Source organism: Phoca vitulina, unplaced genomic scaffold (assembly GCF_004348235.1).
Source record: "Phoca vitulina isolate PV1807 unplaced genomic scaffold, GSC_HSeal_1.0 scaffold55, whole genome shotgun sequence".
NCBI classification, from domain to species: Eukaryota; Metazoa; Chordata; class Mammalia; order Carnivora; family Phocidae; genus Phoca; species Phoca vitulina.
The window spans coordinates 1,134,434-1,155,769 of NW_022589758.1; the positions used below are offsets into that span (position 1 = coordinate 1,134,434).

At 38.4% G+C, this 21,336-nt stretch overlaps 1 protein-coding gene across 4 annotated transcripts in view; it reads left to right on the forward strand.

Moving 5' to 3' along the window:
• The window catches only part of GLRA2 (glycine receptor alpha 2), a 176,201-nt gene that overhangs the window by 58,552 nt on the left and 96,313 nt on the right, over positions 1–21,336 (forward strand). For all 4 annotated transcript variants that reach the window (XM_032389609.1, XM_032389608.1, XM_032389610.1 and 1 more), the window contains 3 exons: positions 11,596–11,678; positions 14,620–14,757; positions 16,493–16,707. In XM_032389609.1, the coding sequence (XP_032245500.1) occupies positions 11,596–11,678; positions 14,620–14,757; positions 16,493–16,707 (436 nt within the window). The remainder of the gene's footprint in view (positions 1–11,595; positions 11,679–14,619; positions 14,758–16,492; positions 16,708–21,336) is intronic.

Here is a 21,336-nt window from a genome sequence, read left to right on the forward strand (position 1 = left end):
CTTATTCTTTTATGGCATTGGAGGTGATTTTCTTGTTAATCTCTTTTGATTCAATTCATGATTCTAGGTGTGGATGATTCAGTGTTCCACCTTCCCAGTAGTACTTGAGTTGTAATAGAGAACTCTCACGGATTGACATGCCTCTCCCTCTGATGATAGATTAAGGCACCACTGAGAGTAGGTGGAGTGTAGATTTCTAGACAGACATCCAACAGTGTTCCCCAAATAATCCTGTCTAATGACTGACTCTACCCACACACATACAAGGCCAACTTTTCTCACATAACCTCCTATCCTTGACTCATCCGGAGCTTGATGCAAGAACTTCAAAAGATTCTAACTTTAGTTACAGAATGATTTTTATGGCATAGGAAAAAAGAAAATTCTCTATTTAGATGTCAGAGCTGAAAATAAAATGCACAGTGAACTTAGACCTGCCTAAATGTTACCAGTGGTGATACTTTGATTATCTTACTCTCAATTTTGATGAGACATATAAGCCCATATTTTCTGTTAGAAGGCAGCTATAAAAGCTGTGATTTCTTGTCTCTGTGCCTATTTGAACCATGCTTATCTTTATATCCTATAATCCAGGCAAAATTACATTCTCATTTTCCAATTCTGTGTCCAAATCCTCATTAGTTTTGTGACTTGACTTAATGCAGTAATTAATGATTGTAACATAAGCACCCACATCAGAATTAAGCAGTGAGTCTTCAGAGAAGTGCTGGGAAATGCCATGGAAACCACAACGATTCCATTCTTCCTAGAGTCAAGCAAGGTTGGGAGGGTGGGAAACAGTGGTCCTCAAAAAAGGCGCCACTGAGGGTAAAAGTATTAGAGTTCAGAAAGTGTGTTCTGTATATGACAGACTCTCTTAAAGTTCTGGAAAGCTCTGTCAAGCTTCTAACTGGGTTCAGAAATTCACATATACTCATGGGCATAATACTTGTTCAAACACAGCAGCATTAGGATTTTACCCTTGTTTGGAGGAAAAGAGGGAATTGTGCAATGAAATTCATGGCAGCTGGCATGAGCACTTGTCCTTGACTGTTTACCTGATTGGACTAGCAATAGCAACCAGTAGATTTTCCTCCTTTTGGAGGTAACTTTCCAATGCATTTAACATTCATCAGAGTTTGCTCTGAAGGTGATGGGGCAAAGAACAGAATACTGAAAAGGTAGCTCAGGGCATCAGGAACTCCACACTTGCTTGCATCATTTACTGTATCCTCCAGGCTCATAGAACTGCCTCTCTAACCCTATCAGTCATTCTGAGTCTTAGTTTCCTCATCCATAACATGAGATTGAACTAGAAAAGATTAGATAAAATCTGAGGCTCCTTGTAGCTCTATCTTACATCTATAACTCAAAATGATCTCCTTCCCAAACCGCAAAATTCCCTCTGGATGAGGAAATAAGAGTGAGTCCTTTGCGTCCCTTAGGGCTTGGGAGTAAGCAAGCGAGGATTCTGAAGTTTAAGGTGCCGATCTCAAACTATTTTTGGATCTTTGAATCTTTCTCTCACAAGTTAAATATCCAATTCTTGAAAAGAGAAACCTGATTTTGGAGTGGGGCAGGGAATATTGGACTACCTGTAGTTTAAGAGGCAGCCTTGTGTTCAACATACAGTTTTCACAGTGACAAATACTCAATACTAAACTCCCTGCTGAGAAATTTCCCAATCACAAATTAGACCATTTATACCCTCTGATTCATTCAGCAGGAGTATCCATGAGATATTATTTTAGAATGTATTCATGAATTATGGGCTTATATGCTTTTAGACAATTTTACAAAGATGGTCAGCTGGCACAATTATTAACTAGATATGTAGGCTAACGGAAATTACATGGTATATTTGAGCCAGCAGAGTTGAAGGGCTAGTCTGCTATTACTCATTACCTGAATTTTCTTGTGGCAGGAAGCCAAAGGAAATTCGGAGGTCCTAGTGAGCCTGTTCAACTCATGTTGACATGGGCCTCTGCCTGGTCCATAGTGCTGCCTTTGAAAGTCTCCCTGGATGGCATTAATCCCAAAATAAATACATATAATATCACCATGGCTCTTATGAGACACATGAATTACTTTAGCACATCCTCATAGCACATAATCCAAAAGAAAGGCAATCCATTTTAAAATGGGGAAAAAAAATTTACATCCTCAAAGCTCAGCAGTCTCTCCAACAAGTCTATCCTTGCTTGTGGCATTTAAAATTACAAACCAACATCTGTACTGAAGAGAATACAACATTTATCACTGGACAGTCATTGAAAGACAATTAAGGACATATATAATTATGTAAAGTTCTACACATGACACACACTCAGAGCAAGGCCATCTCATATCTGATTGATCATTCCTTTCAAAGGACAATATAACAAATGCTTTATCTGATGTTTCATTTTAGTAGGGATATTTTGCTAAATTTGAGCAGTTAGATGAAGGATAGAAAGCAATAAGTGAGGTGGGGATTACAGACAGAATGCTATGGGGTGGGGAAGATGTCAGTTCTGAGATCAGTTCTGAGATTTAGGAAGACCTGGATTCAAATCCAATCTTACTAAGTGACTGTGAGGTCATTTAACCTTTCATTGATCTGCAGTTTTTCTCAGTTCCAGATTCATACCAAATGTTCAATGAATGTCATAATAACCCTGAGGTGGCTGTAGGATAAAAGGGAGGGAAGGGGGGAGACCGCTCTCCCTATTCCCCCTAACCCATATACATGAACATTTCCTTATTCAGTACCTGTTACTCAGGCTCTACTCACTTTCCATACCTAGTTTCAAGCAGATAGATATCCTCCTTGCCTTGGGTTTCCTCCCTTTGGGAGGCATTTAGCTCATAACAGAAGTGATAGTTGCATCTTTTTATCTTAAAACCCTATTTGCAGTTCACAAGCATTTGTTCCCTTTCTCTTTTGCCAGAAGTAAAATAACCCCAAACAAAATGTTAAGAAAATTATTATACAACACTTTCAGATACAGAATGGCTAAGAAAATTGCTATACGGTGCTCTTAGACATACAGTGACCATGGACAAGTCAGTTCTCATTATTCTAATGTGCAGACTTAATAACATTTTATCTTGATGAATATCTGGGTGTATAAATAAATACTAGATATGAAATGACTTTGAAATATAAAATGTAACTGGAATGTGAACAGTATTAGTTGAGTCTTTGGTACTTTGGGCTCTTCTTTCTGGGGGTGTCCAACTTAGCCCTCTCCTATTCAACACCTTCAAAACATTTTTGTTCAGGAAATATCAAAGCATTTGGAAAAGTTTTAGCCACAGATTTATCAGTTGCTCTCCAAGTTGAATCCAATCCATATTTGGACTTAATTAACATGGGCCAACCATATGTGTGCACATTTTTCTGAAAGGACCAGGCACAGATGGGAACAGATATTGTATTTTTGTCCTTCCCAGCTAGTATTGCTCAATGCATATGGGTATTTTCTGTGATGCCTTTATAATGTTTGGTAAACATGGACCTTCCTAGTCAGCCACTGGCATTTTAGTCAAGGGAGAGGAGTAGAACAGCCAATGAACCAACAGTGATGTGATGCATCTCCTCCAAAACCCAAGGTCAACAGTGAAAAACAAGTCTTATATTTCTTTGAAATTAATTAAGAGGATAAAGTCTAACCATACAGCTTAGATCCAGGGTGGGGTTTATGTTCAGCCCTAGACAATATTGAAAGAATGGTTTCTCTCTGGTGTCCTAGCCACACGGTTCTGAGCCATGTTTTCCATCCAGCTTCATCCTTCCGTTTAATACTCTCAGTATCAAAGTCTGCTCTTGGGGATATTGATAGGGAATCTGAGAATCCATCAACTCATATACACAAAGGAGGAAATGACTAACAGTATTTAAAACACTATTCTTTCCCTAGATTTGCATCTTAATAGTCATGGGAGCATTTAGCTAAATGTCTGTTAGTTAATTATATGTAGCAGCTAAGAGTTGGAAGGTGTTTGAGCAAGGATATGCATTGGGATCTTTCTGGAACTCCTAATAATTTACACACCATGAATTTTCAATCTTTACTTATATGGAAAACATTTCTAGGTGCAGCCACAGCTGTGCTTGCCCATAGATTAGGTGAATAGCTCAGGGCTAGAGTGAGCAGGACACTCGTCTATGCTTTCTATGATGAGTGAGTTCAAAGAAGCCATTTAATTACAAAGCTTTCAGAAGATGAGTTTTAAAATGTCATTCCTTGCCTGCCTTGCCAAAGTTGAACCAATTATTTTTGTTCTTCATAAATCAAGATCCTTTTGTGGGTACCTTGGGTTTTGATTTAGGAGCATCAAATGATTATTACAAGTCCTACTTCCCTGATACACTCAAAAGGCCCTCTCAGGATCTAGGGCTGTAAGGGTAGGTTATCTGTTCTACCCAACCGGTGTGAGCACTTATCTAGGGCAACAAGGGAGTAATTAAAAGCCTTTAACTTAATTAATTCAGTTCAGTTATGTCTGATTGACATAATCTGTAAAGATTCTTTAAATGGGGATTTGGAAACAATTTTAAGAAGTTGAAGAATAAATTCACAACTCTTGAGGTATATTCCATTGAAAGAATATATAAATAATTAATATATATTATCATGTAATATATAAATAACAATAATATTAAACTATGATCTCCTTCAAGAGAGAAACTGTTATTTCAAGTGTCTGATATGCACAGTGCCCAATAAACCCTTGTCAAAAATTGCTGAATAGATGTGCTAGATTACAACCCAGGTGGAGTTCTGTTTAACACTAATACCTTCTCACTGAGGACCTGGAGCTGGTCCTCCTCTGGGCTCTGTCCTCCTTCCTGACCAGTACCATGAGCTTTTTAATATTTATAGCTGAGGTTCATCCAATGCATGTTACAGCCACCTCCCCAACTTCCTTTGAAATTTCTCGGTGGCTGATTTTCTAGTCTAGAGACCAGGGACAGTGCACTGATATACTGCCACTGCCCTGACTAGAGTTCCATTGCCTACCTTTGCACATTTGTGTGTTTTAATAGACATGGACTTGGTTTCCTCTCTGCAGCACCTGGAAACTGTCCTCCTACCCTTCTTAGCAGCTTCCCCAGTTTCCTGGGCACACCCACCATATTATTTTCTTTTAAAAAAATTTATTTATTTATTTATTTACGAGAGAGGAGACAGAGAGAGAGAGAGCAGGGGGAGGGGCAGAGGGAGAGGGAAATGGAGAGAGAGAATCTCAAGCAGACTCCCTGCCGAGCACAGGGCTTGATGTGGGGCTCGATTCCATGATCCTGAGATCATAACCTGAGCCGAAATCAAGAGTTGGATCATTAACCGACTGAGCCACCCAGGAGCCCACACACTCACCATATTCTTGGTTGCCAGTGGACTAACCTTGGTTTCACTGCCATGACTTTACCAGCATGCCTCTCTATTGTGACTGAGGATCATGACTAACACCTCTTGTCTTACAACCTCTGGTACAATCACTTAGAACCCTACTTGGGCCTAATTGTCCTGCCTTGGTTTCAAGTAGAAAGTATATCTCCCAAAGAGAGTGCTAACATTACTGAAAAATTGCAGACGTCTTTCTCAATCTTCCTATTTCCCTTTTAAAATTTTCTCCTTTTACTATATCATGTTGACAGTAATTAAAGTCATCCATTAAGACATGCTGAAGTTGTGCTTCTCAAAATGTGCGCTAGGACACCAGCATCAGTATTACCTGGGCTGCTTATCCAGAGGGCCTGAGAACCTGCATTCAGATGCCCTTGCTATGATAAAGGGTATCTTGATCAGACCACCAGCCTGGCAGTCTTTTAATCCACTGACTCCCTAACTCTTCTCTCCCCTCTCCCCATCTGTGGGTTGTATTAATGATGTACTTTTAACTTGACTTCTAACTTGCCCCCAGGCTACTTTCACTTAAGGTCTAGGTGGCTTCAGACGATCCTCTCGTTTGATACTGGATGCATCCTGTCAAATCTCCCTGGCATTAGAATGTCACATGGGTCAGAAATTTCAAAGTACAACTGAGAGGAGAGATTCAACAAACCTACGTTGTATCATAAGGCTGTCCTTATGTTCTTGGGGAAAGAGGGGATTGTGTTCTAGGATGCTGGATGACAAAGCCCAGTGGGGGCAATAAATATGTCACCTATATACCCAGATAGCCAGAAAGTTCCTATTTTAAGAAGCATTATTACTTGCATTTAAAATTTTCATTATATTCGAGAATGCAAATTCACCTATAAGAAGAAATCCTTTAAGCTGGTCACCTTCACTGACAGTTTAGAATCATAAAAATTATGAACAGGGTAGGGTTGTGGGTGGAGAATGAGGCCAGAGATTTATTCAAGGTCAAATAGCTCTTTATGGGTAAGCTGGGTCTACCACCTAGGTCCCTGAATCCCCAGTCAATGATACTTCTACTCTGTGAAGCTACCAGGAGAGGCTAGAGGAATTTTTAAAAGAATAGATCATGAGAAGTCTGGATTCCTGAAGAAAAATGAAAGGGGTATCCCTGAGCAGGTACAAGGCAACTAAGGTGTCTACAACCTACTCTGTTGACTTTGCCGACAAAAGAGGATGATAAACTACTAAGATTTTTTTTTCTAAGGAGAAAATGTAGTAGAGTGGAAAATAAATAAATGGATCTGACATCAATTAAAGTTGGGTTCAAATCTAACTTTGGTCACTTAATGGTTTTGTAGCCTTGGGAAAATGGCTTAACCTCTGAGCTTCAATTTGCTTATCTCAAAGACAAAGAGAATACTGCCTTATGTGATGGTATCCCATGACTGTAAAATAATAAGAGTGCTTGACCTACAGCAGGTGCTCAGAGAATTATGATTATTAATACTATCATTGTCATCACTTAAATTTTTATTTTTCCTTAATAAGTATTTTAATACTAAAAAAAACTCACCATAGGTCCTGTCCCCTCTGTGGGGTTTTGCAGTGTGCTACATAGAGTGTGCTAAGCGTTGGCCCTAAGAGAGGAACAACAGTAATATACCAGAGACTCTCTTGCTTCTCCTGAAAAACACAAAAATATCCCTTTGTCCTTCCTCTCCAAGCAAGACAGACTACTGTAATCATTAGAATCAACTCTCCCAAAATAGTACACTAGCAATCTTTGCTTCAGGCAAACAGATCACTCATTAAAATTTGTATTTCTACCTGAAAATTCGTTTTTTCTTCAAATGGCTTTATTCCCCCCTCCTCTTTCACTGGGAATGAACTCCCAATTCTAACACTGAGTTCCTTATGAACCGTAGTTGCTTCAAGAGTCAGGGAGCTTGGGTGCCTGGGTGGCTCAGTTGGTTAAGCGACTGCCTTCAGCTCAGGTCATGATCCTGGAGTCCCTGGATCGAGTCCCGCACCGAGCTCCCTGCTCAGCAGGGAGTCTGCTTCTCCCTCTGACCCTCCCCCCTCTCATGCTCTCGCTCTCAAATAAATAAATAAAATCTTTAAAAAAAAGAAAAAGAGTCAGGGAGCTCTCTGCCCACCATAACAATGGAAAGTTAAATGATTAATTTGCATCTCTCTAGCTATGTGAGAACAGTCCTGGCCATGGACCCAGCTATCTGTCCAAGGCTCAAGGACAGGTGGACTGAGCTTCCTGACTTTCCTTCAGCTTGATTTGCCTCACTTCTAGTAAGAACCAGCTAGCAACTTACAGAAGGGGCAAGCAAGCTTTGTTGGCTTCCCTTGCCTGTCTTGTAATTTGGCAACACCCTCTGGGCTCTGGTGACCAGGTTCCTCTCTTCTAAATCCACAGTCCTTTCTCATTTCCACAGAACAAAAGCCTGAAATCCTCCCATAGAGTTTTAGGATGCTGATTCATTCATTTGTTCCACAAATATTTACTGAATATCTACTCTTTGCCAGGCACTGTTTTAGATGGTAAAAAAGAGAGTCCCAGGCTTTGTGGATTTTGCATTGTAATAGGGGAGAGATACATGTAAGGGTAACTGAAACAGTTTACAATGTCTGCTTCTATCAGTCGTTTAAACTTTGAGTAAGGTATAAACCCAAGAGCCGGTTTTTTGGGCAAGGTAAACTGAACAGGAGAGGAATAAGGAAGGGATGTGAGATTTGGGGAGACTGACCTCCTGTGCTTCATTTTATTTTTTTTTGCCTTTAAAATAGAAATGGGTACTCAGCCTTCTTACTCTCAGTAACAGGGCCCCTGTAAGGGAACTTTATTCTTTACCTTGTGCAAACAGGAGCAGGGGTACCCTGAATGCATGCATGTCAACCGCAGTGACAGTGGGGGAAATGTAGTAATAATGCTTCAGGAAATGAGTTATTTAACAAAAAACGAATGGAAGATGGGTGGCCTCAGCTCAGTGCCTTCAGGTGCAATGGCCTTAATATTTTAGATCATGGGGAAGAAGAGCATATCTGAAATGCTGTAGGCAGTACCTGCCAGCGGAAAGTCTGAGTTTCAATTCAAATATTTAATTCTGTAAGACCCACCAAAATAGATGGAGAGCATCTATTTTGGAGAGAAAAATTGTTCACGTTTTAGTATAATGTCATGTCAGTCTTATTTGGTGCAATTTCTACACCTCAGTAGAGATAACCAAAATAATATCAAGCTAATCCCCCCCCAGAAGTCACATTTTTAAAATAAAAAATAGCTTAAAAATAAAAGCAGTGCTATGGTACTTCCTTTTGAAGGTTCTTTCCAGGGAAGAGAGCACAAGGGAAGTTCTGGGGTGATGGATATATTCTAAATCTGGATGTGGGTGCTTTTTAGATAGGTGGATAAAGATGTAAAATATCATCATGCTCTCTAACTTAAGACTTGTATGTTTTTACTGTGTTTAATGTATACTCCAATGAAAAAGGGAAAAATAAGTAGAGGGCAAGTCTGAATTTTAGGCCTGCAGGTGTGTGGTGAACAAGACATAAATTATGGGCTCTGTGACCCATGAAGGGATTGATTAGGTCTTTACAATCTTTCCCCATTTGCTCAGCTAATGACATGATGTAGCGAACTACTAACCGTTAACTTTTCTCCTTGTATTGGTGCCCATCGGGTTCCAATACAAAACCTATCGAGAAAGGAAATTAGAAAAACAAATGAGGAAGAAGGAAAATACCGGCTGAGTTCTCAGCTGAGACAGAATTAGAGAGTTTCATGCTTGTTGGGAATTTCTCTCAGTGGGGTTTTCCATACTGTTCATAGTTTTGACCCTAAGAATTCTGGGTCCCTGTAGGATTGTGAGATCTTCCACAAAGGCAGAAATAATTGTGTGTGAGACCTCCTCTCCCTAAATAAATGTGAAAGTTTCACTTCACAAAAGAATCATATTCAGCAAGCCTATGATTAAGAATATTAAAACTGGGTTGTTTCCAATAGCAAATGAATGGTTGCATGTTTTTCAAAGCTGTATTCATTTCCACTATTATTATTTTCTAACTTCTCAAAAGTAAACTTTTCAAAATCACGATGAAATTTCCAGTTTCTGGTTTTGATTCACTTAAATTATGCACATGCCCCCTGATTGTTTTTGTCAGATGAACATATTTTTTATTTTATGAAAATATTTCTATTTTAAAAAATAGGAGAGAATAAATGGATTCTCATTGTGTTAATAACAAAACCCCTATTCATAGATCCTGCTGAGGTCTTTTCCCCCTTAATAAAGTGCCAGGTTTTAAAAAGTTTTGATTACTAAAAATTTTCATTTTGATTCTTTTACTCTGCCCTTAAAGAGTTCGTGCCATTGATCTCAACAATATTGTGTTTTCCAAAAAATAAAGTCTTCATGATGGGAAAAAAATCTAAATATCTATATCTCCATTTATATCTATCTCTAAATGAACTCTACGATTGACAAAAATTATATATCCTGTCTAAAATGTTATTTTTACGTCAGTTGTTTAGAACTCAGAGCTATTTTTTTTTTCCTTTAGAAACATGGTATTCATGTTCTCAGAACAGCCCACAGAAGCTAGGTAATTTGTTTAGCAATGAAGGTGAAATACTGTATGTTTATGGCACAATTTTAATTATAGTAAAATAAAGCAAAGGATTACTGAATAAGACAGAATTTTATAATTTTACCTTTCAGCTATTGTTTGAAGACAGGCATGTTTAATCACGTGAAGATGGACATCTTCAAATAAATTATACTTGTCAACACAGATAATGCTGAATAAAGAGTAAAAACAAAATATGAATCATCCAACCAAACAGAAATACTTACTTTTAACATAGTGTTGTATTTATTTCCAAGACTGAAAACTTATTTTTACGTAATTGAGATTATAATGCACTGTTCTGTATCTTGCTTTTCCCAATCGTTCTTGTATTTGAACAAAAATTTGAAGACTGTCAGCATAGATTCTTCACCTGATCTGACTTCAAATCCCAAACATTTTTTTTCTTTAACATAAGTGTGCTACTACTTTTTGTTTTGTCTTGGCTTGCATGGAATGTATAAAATGAAGCCAAGAAAGGAGAAGGGAGCCAGGAGAGGAGAGCAAGAATGAGCGTGACAGTAAGGAGAGTTTAGGTACCCGTGCAAGCATCAGAGGGTTCTGCGCGTATAAAAGATGTCTGAGAGAAAATGAACAAAATCGGGAGCAGCGAACTTTAGAATAACAGGGATGCTAATGTTAGAACTAAATGGGAATAAGCATCATTTTATCCTATCCCATCCTTTGAAAAGGAGATGAATGTTTATTGAGTTTAAGGTCTTGCTTAGGGGACAGAGAGTGTTTGAGGCAATACTGGGAAAGGAACCTAGATCTGGTGGTGCTCAATTTCCTTCCTTACATATCTGAGGTCTAGAAAAATTGAAGAGGAAGAGGTGTGCATCATCTCCTGGAGGAATAAACAAGGAAATGGCGAAAGAGATAGCAGCTCAGTCAATATCCTGATACAAGGCATGGTCAGAGCTGCCTGGAGCTCTGAAAAGTTAAGGAAACAGGGAAGGAGGAGCGGAGTAGCCTTTCTTTGGTGCAGAGAGGTGAAGACTATTTATAAGCTACCGTCCTTAAGTGTTTTTTTAACTCAAGCATTACTTGCTCCAGATTTGTCAAAATTCTAGAATAAGTGCTACAATATATTGTGAACCTATCCATGTGGATTAGCAAATGAAGAGTTAAATATTTGCCCATTTGATGGAAGGAGAACAATGCCTATCACAACCAATTATGCTTATCACATCATTTACTGTCCTTGAAGCAAAGTCCACCTGTCTCAAAGTATAACTCTAAAATAGTATAAACTTTACGTCTTTTGGACATCAGTGTGAGTAAGAGCCCATTGTTGTCGTATGATACTATTTCTCAGCACTCTTGTTGATTCTAAAATAAACTTGAGATCACTGAGGTGGGAGTCAGAGGCTGGAAGATGGGAAATAGAGAGTAAGGGGTTATAACAAAATTCTATAATGTTCCTAACATTTACAAATGACTACTTGTTCACTTGAAAAATAGAAAGCATTGCCTTGTGTGGAGCTTAGATTTCATTATTTCAATCAGTGTCACTTTGCTTAATGCCAAATGTTGATTTGTTTCTCAAGATTCAGACCTCGCAGATCTAAAATTTGTTTTTAATTTTTTTTTCTTTGCTAAGACTCACCTTGACCTTATCCTGTCCCATGGACTTGAAGAATTTTCCAATGGATGTCCAGACTTGTACAATGCAGCTGGAGAGTTGTAAGTCCCCACTGTTGAAATGACTGCCTGCTTGTTTTAACCAATGACCTGGTTCTTTTAGTGTGTCATTAAGAAGAAAGGACCCATAAGGCTCATTCTCTACCTATTACCAAATCCCAAGGTCCTAATGGAAGGATAAACAAGTGTGCATGTCTCATACACAGACAATCTTTCAAGTAAAATGCCAAATAACTCGCTCTTCCTCAAAAAACAAACCCGATTTAGTAACTTTTATTTGAAATGAAAATGTCTCCTGGGAAAATTAAGATTATTAGTCATTCAGTCTCTAAAATGAATCACTTTCTCATCAGAAAATTATATTTCTTTCTATCTTATGCTCATATAGACCATCACCCCAAAGGAATTTTGTCAGGAAGGGATAACTGATTTGAGGACAAGATATAGGGACCTTAGCGGAGGATGCAAGAACAGGGAGGCCAGAGATGATATGGAAAAAAAAGGCATTTCCCTTAAATGGGCAGTGGATCCACAAAGGCACGGGGAAGGAAATAGAGAAATGTAATCTACTTTATCCCCTTTATGCCCTAGCCCTGATGTCACTGACATCTTTGACATGTGCCATACGTTGCTGATGCCTCCAAGGTAATGGGATTTTTAGGCAAGAGACATGAACATTTTTTTGGCTTGTTCTCTGTTTGTAAAGTGCAGAGAATAATAAGCAATACTGACCTACAGGGATGTTAGGAGATTTAATGAAGCAAGGGCAAGCAAATACTTTTAACTTCTTGGTTTAGGAAAATAATAAAGATAAAAAGACACATCAACTATTATTAAAAAAGAGGCAGTGACAGGGTTTCCTTCTGATCACTTAAAATCACTGTAGATTTCCCTTGAAATTCCCTACAGAAATAAACAAAATAATGAAATGTCTTTGTTTTAAGAAGTTGTCAGGGACAAAATGAGAATTTCTGATTTACAATAGGCTTTATGTATTTATTTGTTTCCCTACTGCCTCTTCTTTTGAGAAGAAAGTTGAGAAAAACATTTTCTTATATAATGGTTCCTTCTTTGTGTCTCGTCTCCTGCTCCAAATACTCTCCTGCCTCAACCCAACACTTATTTTCTCTGTAAAACAGCAAGCATAGCTGTCATCTGAGGCTCCCCCAAGACTTAAAAAACTTCAATTAGTAAATATGCTTGGTCCTTGCAGGCCCTAGAAGTAACGAAACCAAAGCAGCCGCAAAGTGTTTACCACTAACTTTGAATTATTCCTTCCTCTTTTACCCTGGTATTACTTACTTCCTCCTTCCCCATCTCTTTCCCTCGTCTGTCTGCCCCAGTCTGGGGCTTCAGGATGGCTGACAACAACTATTACTGTGGTGGCCAGTAAGAAGCTGACCAGATAAGGATATGGGATCACACGGATATGGGGATATGAGCTTCTCGCATTGGGTGGAGAAACCCAACAAGTACTCATATAGCGTTCAGTGCAAGAGACAGGGTTAGTTAGCCATTCTCTTTGTGGAACATCAATACTTATATAGTCTCCTCTTTTTAATTCCCGGCTTTCCATGTTTTATTTTTTGGCTTTGAATAGAAAAGGTGGCTCAAAGAAAGAGGAAAGTAGATTCCAATTAACTTTGTCATTGATTTCTGGGTAGCTTTGGTGAGTCACTATCTTGTAGTAAAAAAGAATCTATAAACTCAATAAATATGCTGAAGTTATTGGCCCACCAAGACCTAACATAATATCCCTTGTTCTCCTCACTCTCATTTTAGAGTTCAAATATCACAAAGAGGGAAGGGAGAGAAAAGATGCCTAAAAGAATAGCAGCCTTCATTTCTGGGGTACAAAAAGATCCAGAAGCACTTAACAGATAATGACCTAGTTAGCAGGAGCTTGGAAACTAAGAGCTAACTCTGGTTTACTAAACTGATAACAGTCTTACTTTGGATGGCTCAGGATTCATAGAACAATATGACCTTATATGATGGAGAATCTGTTTTACTTCATATTAATCATTGTAATGAGTGGGCCCAGTTAGCAAGATACTAGCACAAATGAATATTCCTGATTTGCATTATTCCACAACTTCCTTTTAGGTTGCTTGTTTACGTCTCCCCCACTTGGTAAAATAACAGAGGATTGACCATAAGAACCTTAACATAAGCTTTCTTTCTTTTTAATTTAAATTTAAGTAGCCAACATATAATACATCATTACTTTTTGATATAGAGTTCAATGATTCATTAGTTGTGTATAACACCCAGTGCTCATCACATCACATGCCCTCCTTAATGCCCATCACCCAGTTACCCCATCCCCATACCCACCTCCCTTTCCACAACCCTCAGTTTGTTTCCCAGAGTCAAGAGTCTCTCATGGTTTGTCTCCCTCTCTGATCTCTTCCCATTCAGTTTTCCCTCCCTTTCCCTATGATCCTAACATAAGCTTTCTGAAAACAAAGCTAATATACCCTAGAAGAGGGGCCAGGTTTACAATGGAAGTGTTTTAGGCAGGGCTGTGATGAATTCATTCTCATTTAATAAAAATAGAAGAATGCTTTTCATTTGAAATACTAAGATTAGTGCCATGAATTGGATTGTCTTACTGGATTGTCACAGACACAGCTCTTTCTAAAATAAAGACAACCTTCAAAGGATTTTTATGTTCATTTATTTGTTTGTTCTTCAGAAAGATTTAGTAAATTAAGAGGGCAGAAGAAAATGGACTTTATAGATTCCATTCTCCCATTACACAGAAAAAATCATTCAGAAATAGCTTGCGCTCTTCAATTTCTTTGGCTCCAATGACATGTAGTTGTCACGATGATTGTAGCTCCTTTACTAAAAATGATCTTGCATTGATTGGGCATGTGTCTGCTTTAGATGGTTTCCTTGTTTGTTCTTTACATGGCTAGACTTTCAAGCTTTCCTGGAAAGATGCATTAAATTTTTCACTATGATTTGTTTACTCCAGTTGGGTACACAATGAATGACCTGATATTTGAGTGGTTAAGCGATGGTCCAGTTCAAGTTGCTGAAGGACTGACCCTGCCTCAGTTTATTTTGAAAGAAGAGAAGGAACTTGGCTACTGCACAAAGCACTATAACACTGGTAAGTTTACTTTCAGCTGCTAAACCCAAGTGGGCTCTATCTGCAGCGTGTGCTATATATCACATCACCTTGATTGCTATATCTTTACCAAGAAAATGGAGCTACAAGGCATAGACCTTGGCTCAAAACCCCCTTTACAGATAAGATGTCTGCACCCTCTGGAATAAGTCAGTGAGCACAATAGATAATTTCTCCAAAATGGAGAGAGAAGGAAAAAGATTTGGGATTCTTTTGCTGTTCCCTTGCTGACCATGTGCTGTCAAATGAGTTTGAGGAAATGTGTACAAGACCTTGTATATAGTGCAGGAAATGTATAAATTCTGGCCCGTTCCTGGCATCCACTCTTGCCACTGGATCCTCAGATCAGTTTGTACTCTCTGACTTAGTGGAAGAGAGGAATAACCACGTAGGACTTTGTAAACCCAGAAATACAGTTGCTGTGCTCTCCAGTCCTTGATGGTGATAAGAATTTGGATGAAAACCAGCTGGTGGGAATTCACCTGGTTCTAAAGCCATGCACTGTCGTAGTGCTGATAGACACACAGGTCGGGGGAGAATATGAGGAGGTAGTAACAAGTGAGCCTATGTTGTTACCTAGAAGATCATGCCTGCCCAGTAAAGTTGATGGCTTTTCCTACAAATGTCCCAGTCTTTGATACCACACAAGCTGATCATGGAGAGGCAAGCTAGACAGGATAATTTATTCAGTGACTGCTCCAGATCCCTTGCTAAATAGAACATTCATGAACACTTATTCCAATAGTCAATAGTGCTTCTTATGAAGTGACCAAAACCTGGTTCCAAAGTGTTTTTCCTGACCAAGAGGAATCCAACCCTATCTCTCATAATTTGTGTGGACTAAGCCAAATTACCTTCCGGGGTTCTGTCTCCAAACCAATTAAGGGGGAAGAAAAGTGGCAAGGGACAGGAACATTTGTCTCTTAACAGTATGTTAAAAGTTTTAATATCTTTGTATACACTCTTTTTATAAGTATTGTAACACTGTAAACAGATTTTAGGAATATTCTAAATGTCCTCAAGCAATTACCCAGAAAGCTAGGAAATTGTTACAATGACTAGATTATATGCATGTCATATACAAATGTACATTTTTCTCTTATTATGGATGGCACAAAGATAGATACACAATTATCCAAATAATTTGAGGGCCCCATGTGAACTTTACTATTTTCAACTGTTACGTATTATGCATTATATATTATATGCTATACATACATACTGCAGGTTATGTATTGTATGTTATATATTACATATTATAACCTCACAAAATGTCACTATTTCTACTTGTCAGTTTCTGACTGTCTTGCAAATTCTGAAGCTTTGTCTAAATAATCAAGCTACAAGCACAGATTTAGAAAAATCATTCAGTCCAGTGACTCTTTTTTTTTTTTTTTTTTTTTTTTTAAGTAGGCTCATGCAGGGCTTGAATTCACAACCCTGAGATCAAGACCTGAGCTGAGATCAAGAGTCAGATGCTTAACCAACTGAGCCACCCAGGCACCCTTAGTCCAGTGACTCTTAAGATCACTCATTCTCACAACTGTTAATTCCATTACTGGTTGAGTTGAAAAAGAGTTGAATTGGTTATGTAGGGTTAGCATTTTGTGCCATCTTCCAAATCCACCTGTAATACTCTTAAAAACTAAACAGTGGGAGGCTAGAATGGGAAAGATAAATTCAAATTGGATCTTAAATCATTATTTCCTGCTTTCAGGAAAGTTTACCTGCATCGAGGTTAAGTTTCACCTGGAACGCCAGATGGGATACTATCTGATCCAGATGTACATCCCCAGTCTGTTGATAGTCATTTTGTCCTGGGTCTCCTTTTGGATAAACATGGATGCAGCCCCTGCTAGGGTTGCACTGGGCATCACCACTGTCTTAACAATGACCACCCAGAGTTCAGGTTCCAGGGCATCTCTGCCAAAGGTAAGAAGTCTCCTCACTTGACAACAAGTGACAGGAGGCGGGGGTGGGGGGGTGGGGAGGGGTTGTCAAAGGTCTTCTGGGCTGGAGAATTCTGTGAAGACAGAAATGTTTGCCATCCTGTGGTACCATTGGAGGTACAATGCAATAAGAGAATGAAGAGCTGAGTTTGAGAGAATTAGAGCTCTGAGGACATGGGGGACCTTCCTGATCAGATCAATTAGGGGAGAGGAGAATCAGGGTTGAGAGAGAAGAGGGATGAGTGAAGGCAGAAACATGGCTCAGGACTTATGTCTAAGAAGCCCTTGAGTGCTTTTGACCTCATGTTGTTCATGAGCCATGAAGCTTGCAGGAATTAGAGTAAGATTGATGCAACTTACGCTGTACTATCAACTATTTATTGGTGAGCCTATTGTGATTCATGTGCTCAGTGAAGTCATTTACAATAATAAGTTTGAATTAAGCTCCTGGAAATTTACACAGAAAAGCCATGTCAATGAGTATATATGAGAAATAAATATAAATATTAGAGTGCAGCAAAGTAGATACACAAATCTTTGTCATTCCTTAATTTACCTTAATGGTTGACACACAATTATTTTCAAGTGACATAGTTACCTAGAGAAAGAAGAGTGAAGTCTTCCAAGATGGTGAAAATTCTGACAACCATGGCAGGTGGACAGAGAAGCATGAGATGGATAACAGGTACACATAGACATTTTGTAGCACTTCAAATAATAATCCATAATGGCTGTATAATTTATTTTTATGTAAGGGCAGGTCCTCTATATTTGTAAATATTGCTTAAGCAAAAAAATGATAAATGTCCTGTTTGTGAAATGTCCCAGCACTCCAGAAGTGTGCCTGTGTGTGTTTCCTTTTCACCGAGTACATTGAGCCGCTGGTTTCAATTTTCCAGGAGTGTGAGTTCAATTTAGTATTCACTGTACACTGTCTCATACTGGTTGAGCAGTCTCTCCAAAACCTAGTTCCAGCAAATAATTGAGGTATAATCCCCTATCTTTGCTGGCTTGAGCTTATGTTCAGTTGTGCTACATTTGACATAAGCTATGTTAGATCATGTTCCACATTAACTTCTGTGTTGGAAGATAAGATGACGTATGGAGGAGGTCTGTGGCTATACTAGAGATGGGCTGAATGCTGGGAAAATTGTCATACAAACTTTCCAACTTCTATGCCTCCAAAGATAAATATTAGATTTGTATGCTAATAGAGAAAGGGATAGATCCATCTCTGATACTTCTTAATTTTCTAGAATAACAAATAGTATAAAATACTTGTGTTGTATTTCTATTGAAATACAGATATCAGAAATACTAACAGCTTTCTTTTCAGCTACATAATAAATCAATTTTACCTAATAAAAATTCTAATCCACAGTGTGCCCCAACCCAAACAGGTTCATTTGCTTATGACTTGTTAGTTATTAGGTCTAGCCATCACTGCATGCTATGTCATTAAACCTCAGGATGCACAAAACATGTAGTTTACAATTTAATAGATAGCTAAAGTATTGGTTACAAGTTGTAAGAAGATAATGTCAAAAAAGAAGACATTTATAGCCTCCAAACTCCCATTGCTATGAAAAAAGTAGTCATTTAATTTCAAAATGGAAGCTTTTGTTTTTATAAATTTGTTATTCATTCTTATTAGCTATTATGATTCTACATCAAAGGTCAAAACTATTGCTAAATCAATGGTCACTGATCGGTGATCTTTGTCTGTAGAGGCGATCAGGAACTCAGATAAACTAAAAGATAGTATATTCAAAAGTCATTTTATACTTGGCTCTGAACTCATAGTGGTTATCCTTTAGCCATCAGTAGGTTTATCTTCCTACATATGTTTTTCTTGGGCTATTATTAAACATGGTTGGCTCTCAACTGACTGTGGGGAGATGTGACTCACATGGATTACAGTGAGAAAGGAAAATGGGAAAAAAAGTGAGTCATGGAAAATAAAGAATTGACCATACACTTATACACACACACACACACACACACACACACGTACTCATTGTAATTTATAAACACTGTAGTCCCCAAGCAGATGCCCCATGCTGATTGTACAGTTGTTCCGGAGCCTATAGCAACGCCCTTTACGGACTAGGCATGCACCTTGCACTTTCAAAATAAGACATGCTTGTTAGAGAAAAAATAGAAGATACAGAAAATATCATTAACTATCCAGTAAGTAACTGTTGTTAAGACTTTGGTATATTTTCTTCCAACCTTTCTTCGACACACATTTGTGTAGGCAAACCCACACACATGCACACACAGAGAATTGGATCAAAACTGTCTAAAAAGACAGTTATGTACTATCTGCCATTTCCATAGCATTAAAAATCTATCATGAACATACTTTGCAGTGACATAATAGCCTATCTGGCATATTAACAATCATTTATCTTACTATCTTGGATATTTAGGATTTTATTATTTGCTTTTCTAAGTGTGATCGTTATAAATATATTTGTATATGAGTGCTTGTGTCTCACTGTGTTCTAGAAGACATGTGTATATATTTTCTAAATCTTATTTTACAACGGAAAAAAGAAGAAATTGAGGATGATTAGAGCAAATGAGGGACAATCTGTAGGAAAATGCCCAATATCTTCCATTCAGGCAAAAATTTCGTCTTGTTCATCATGTTAACTTCAGCACCTAGTACAGTGTGTGACTTACACTAGATGATCAATAAGTCCTCATTGAATGGATAAAGAAGTTAATGAACAACCATGTTTCCCCTTGTGAAACCATGTAGAAGATACACTTAACACACACTCTATGTGTAAATGTTTTACAGAAAATATTAGAGTTCTAATATATGGAAGAATCTCATAATAATATGACATATACCACAGAGGAATGGAATTTCTCTAAAGGACTATGTCTCCCTTTTCAGAAGTTCTCAAGTAGACTTTGGGAAGTTAAGAATATATCCACAAATATGTATTTTGAAATACAGGCAGGCCTCCCAGATCTAAATCTTAAAGCCTTCTTTTCACTCAACCTCTCCAAGCCTGTTTCCTCATTTCTAAAATGAGACTAACCTTATCTACTCCTTTTAAAAATTGAACTAGGATGAGATGAGGTATTACTTATATAAATCATTTAGCCCAGTTTCTGTACAAGGTAGGCACTCAATTCATTCTCGTTATTTTTATTGTTATTTTTCCCTGTCCATAATATTAGTAATATTAGAAGTAATATTAGAAGACTCATAAATGGCCTTATGCGTAGAAGATACCATGTTCTTCGGATGGCCCATTATTTGGTTATAATCATGATGCCAATGAGATGAGCTGAAGTTTGTTATATGCATGTGTGTGTGTATACACCCACGTATGTGTTTTTCATAGGTAGGCAATTTATTGAATGGGTTAAGCTCTAGAGCATCTGAATAAGCAATGGCTCTGTTTTTCTCTAATCACTGCCATTAAACATCCTCAGTTGGTTCTATTTTCTCTGTCCCTGGAGGACACTTCAGAAAGATTCCATAGGTTCTCAGTTACTACATGCCATGCCATTAGACCGAGAATGAACAAACATGTGCTTTACAATTTAATAGACAGCTAAAGTATTGGTGATAAATACTTTAGCACAGTCCATTTTTTTTTTTTTTAATTTATTTGACAGAGAGAGACACACGGCAAGAGAGGGAACACAAGCAGGGGGAGTGGGAGAGGGAGAAGCAGGCTTCCCGTGGAGCAGAGAGCCTGATGCGCAGCTCAATCCCAGGACCCTGGGATCATGACCTGAGCCGAAGGCAGACGCTTAACGACTGAGCCCCCCAGGTGCCCCTTTAGCACAGTCCATTATCAAATTATTTAAAAACCAGCTAGCTTGAAATAAAACTTGAGTCTCACAACCAATTCAATGCTCTTTCCCTCCCTTGCCCCCAGCCCAGACCTAACCTTTGGCTTGAAGATGTCCGGCAAGGTGGACATGTTGTCTGTTCTTACCCTTGCTTTTCACAGCTCTTACCCTTGCTTTTCCAATTCTCTTCCCCACTCCTGTTGCTTGCTTCTCTACTATTGAGGGCTGAGGGTGAAAGAGTGGATGGAAGAAAGTTGTACAAGACTGACACTATTGTATTTGAACTCTTGCCTTCTCTAATGGCAGGCCTCCAAATACTGGCTTTCTTGATGGTTGAACTTGAGTTCCTTGGTAATTCCTGGGGATCCTGCACATTACACCATTCCTGGATGAATAATGCAATCTCTGGCTGGTGTCTTATAATTTCCTCTTATCTATCACTTCCTAGCAGCATATCCCATACAATTGCTTACTCCCAGGCTCTCCTTACTCAAGTAGATAGCCCTCCTGGTTGACATGTTTTGAAGATGATTCACATCTATCTTCCACACCATTTATTTGGCCCACCAAGAATATGTGTTCATTGCCTTGCTAAATAGTGGAAATGCAACTTAACTGTTAACGCATCTGCTTTTACCCTACCATCTTGGGTATTCTAGCTAACCTACTGCCTTCAGAATTTATCCAGGTAAGAAACAAGTATTGGTGTTCATTTTTTAGTACAAAACCCAAACTACTGAGGACACATGACAAGTTCTCCTAATAACACCTTTACTCCCTCATCCAGGAG